Genomic DNA, 3,409 nt, shown 5'->3' on the forward strand with positions numbered 1-3,409 from the left:
TCGCTCACGCCGCAGTGCCGGCACTGCTCACCGCTCACCCGCGGCTGCTAGAGGGGACCCGCCGGTCCCTGGGCTGCCTCTACCGCACCAGCTCCCCGCCGGGCCCTCGCTGCGGCTGGGCCGCGCTAGGAGCAGCTCTGAGCAGCGGCCCTTACCAGGGAGCTGAATTTAGCAGGCAGGCAGCGGAAAGTACTGCTCCATCTTAATTGCAAACTTTTCCCTCTATCATGTGTAGCAAAAGTAGGATTTTGAACAGAACTTAGGAAAGCTTGCAAGCTTGGTCACTTTATTGAACCGTCGATAACTACGGGAAAAAAATACTCTGTACTTCAACACAACTGTCTACCATAGTAATTCAACAACTCCTGGAAGTGTGCTGCTGCTTCTCAAGCTTGTTTTTTTAATGTATTTTATACTGTAAGACTTCACTTACATCTTTACCAATTTAAAACACAGGTGTCTGTACTGGATGTTTTTTCTCCACAACTTCCTTCTCAGTTAAATGCTGCACTAGTAATGTTCCGTGCTCAGGAACACCATTAGTTTTAACAACTAATATAGAAGGCAAAATAATACACTCCCTATTTTTCAGTCCTGTGATGCTTTCCAGCACAGACTTCCAGATAACACTAGGATGGTTTTACATTGCCATAGCTGCATGATCAAAATGACACCTATGAATTTTTTGAAACACAATCTCACCTTGTCTGGTGCTCTCGTCTGATTGATAGTACAAAAACTGGAACGACATCTTGATGGGTAATACAAAGCTTTCTACTTAGATTTTTAAAGTGCAGCTGGAGGGAAACAGCTTCACTGAGGGAAATGGGTTTTACATCGCTGAATTGTTGTATATCAGCATTCTGTGGCTTTGTCTTGCCATTACAGCGACTCTTCTCTGCAGCACTTCCTTCAACAGATGATGTTTTATCCATCATCTTCATATAAACATCATTTAATATATATTTCCCCAGATATTTACTAGCAGCTGTTGTTGATAAAATAGCCAGATTCCACCTATACAAGTGAAGTTACTCCTTCCACTCTGAAGAACGACATCTAGAAGCCATTCTGGAACTTACAGCGTATTACAGATGAAAACTAATGGAAATGAACATTCGTGATTACATTTCCATACAGACATCTCATGTACATACACAGGTGTGAGGGAAGGGAAGCAGAAAAGGAAACTACTTCACCTTTTCGGCAAATAATCCCTCGATTTTGTTCTATGAGGCTGATAGCAAACCAGAACCACTGTCAGGTTAGGAATTGCGCAAGCCTCAAAGCCAACCTAACTAAACAAAACCCCACCCTGCAAATGAAGAAATATATAGTGTTTGTCTGCCAGGGGCTTTTTTTAAGTAACATTCGCTGCTCTGCGGAAAGCCCCACGGCAAGTGAACCATTCCTGTCTTGCTGAAGAGCCTTCAGCGAGATGGAAACACCACTGAATCAGACTGCAGCTAATGCAAAAGAAAAGCGGACTCTCATGCAACACAGGGATCAGCTCATCAGAAATATTGGCAAAGGCCCTGCCTGCTACAATCTGCTCATGTTCTACTCTCACCATCTGATCAATGTAGTACAAAACCAACCTGAAAACACCACACAGTTCAGGAGCAGCAGCTATGATACTCACAATGACAAAACGTAATTTGCTGCTAACCCATGCAAAGAAAGAAAAAAATATGTTTTAAGATGTGCTTTTTTTTTAGAATAAAATCAACAGAACAGGTATAGAAAATGCCTCATCTCAGCCCTAGTGAAAAACATTAACAAAAATATCAAGCTACGTGTCCTGAAATAGCAAAGCTACTAAAAGACAGGTTTATAGCAACCATTTTTTGTATTTTAATTACAAACGCATTAAAAATCACAGGAAATATACTGGGCTTGTACCTAGTCAACATCAGAAACTGAAGATTTGCAATGAATATAAACAAACAGGTATATTTACAGAGTTTATTAGAAACCATACATACATACATTAGGAAAGGATGTACTGTACCTACTCATTGCAGCCTGCATGTCAAAGAACTGAGATCTCTTCAGTTTAGCAGTCTTAGTGCAGAATGGATTACAATTAGTTTACTGACCAGAGTTCAAACAAAGTGGAAGTTTTATATTGTGAACCAAGTACCTTATGATCACATGAGTTATTTCTCTTTTAAAATTATTTTGAAGTAAAAAAAAAACCAAACCAACTCTGCCACATGAAAGCAGCCCCTGTGCATACAACCTCTCCCACGTACCCGAGCTCATTCACCCCTGCAGTATCCAGGCGTCAGTGTAGCTCTCACAAACATCCCGTGAAGTCAGTGGTTCTGCTGAGACAGTCAGCCGCACATAGTCAGCTACGCACTTTTGCACCAAGCATAACTCAATTCATACTACAGAAAAAAAGCACCTGTTATTCTCAGGAATATACAAATATTTACCACAGTTTTTCTTGCTCATTACAAAATCAGTTACAAAAGCTTACAGCACATTATGTACAAATTCTATCCAAACGCGCAAAGGAGCCATTGCTGGCACGCTGCCTAACAGCATCAGTCGTCACTTCAAGCTGCAGCCAGCTCGCTCCTCTCCCCATCCACATCAAACTGAAACGCTGCAGGTGTCTCATGCACAGTGCCATAAATACTCTTTGGGTTGGTATTTCAGCAGAAGAGAGTTAGTTCTTCTTGTGGAGGAACTTCATTTTGTTTCCTAAAGAAAGCACACCATCAGTCTCCAGCATACACTGAATGGAAGATCAAAAACTACTTAGAAACTGAGCCTAATCTGTCACGTAACTGCTGTAGCAGGGACAGCCGACTAACAAGATCGTGAGCGGTAGCTGCCTTCCTTTTTTCCTCCTCGGTTATGATTTAGTGGCCCCTCCAAGTGAACGTTGAAGTGTTAACAAAGATCATCATTACATCTGGTTTTGTCAGCTTTAAGTACCCTTTCATTGTTTTCCTATAACATATCGAAACTGGCTAATTACCTGGTTTCACTTCAGGTAATTCTTAAATTAAAAAAACAAACAAACAACAATCACAAAAATGAAAATTCATTTCAGAAATAGTTATACAGATTTTTCTCACCAAGGCCTCGCAAAAACTTGTTTACTCCGCTTTGCTCTGTGTCTGGAAGCTCTTCCAAATACTGCTCAACCCTCTGCTCGAAGAGACCTGGGGAAGACGGAAGACAGCGGGGCTGGGTCAGGCCGGATGCGCTCCCCCAGCCCCTCCGCGCACTGCCCGATCTGTGCTCTCAGCTCTCGGCCTCTGTAACGCTATCAAACGCCATTACCGGTACGCGACCGTTGTTTCACGCGGCATCACGGCCGGTACCGAAAGCCCCAGCCGTGACCTGAAGGGTAACGGATTTAGGGCCAGCAGAGCCGTAAAGCGAGGGCGAC

The 3,409-nt window shown here is 42.9% G+C and overlaps 1 protein-coding gene across 1 annotated transcript in view; it reads right to left on the minus strand.

Annotated features, from left to right (window-relative positions):
• Positions 1 to 2,677: 2,677 nt before the first annotated feature.
• The window catches only part of ST5 (suppression of tumorigenicity 5), a gene marked incomplete at its 5' end in the record, with an annotated part of 4,783 nt that continues 4,051 nt past the window's right edge, over positions 2,678 to 3,409 (minus strand). Inside the window, 2 exons of the mRNA XM_010182170.1 lie at positions 2,678 to 2,712; positions 3,093 to 3,179. Of these exons, the coding sequence (XP_010180472.1) occupies positions 2,678 to 2,712; positions 3,093 to 3,179 (122 nt within the window). The remainder of the gene's footprint in view (positions 2,713 to 3,092; positions 3,180 to 3,409) is intronic.

Source organism: Mesitornis unicolor, unplaced genomic scaffold, assembly GCF_000695765.1.
Source record: "Mesitornis unicolor isolate BGI_N332 unplaced genomic scaffold, ASM69576v1 scaffold52753, whole genome shotgun sequence".
Classification (NCBI taxonomy): domain Eukaryota; kingdom Metazoa; phylum Chordata; class Aves; order Mesitornithiformes; family Mesitornithidae; genus Mesitornis; species Mesitornis unicolor.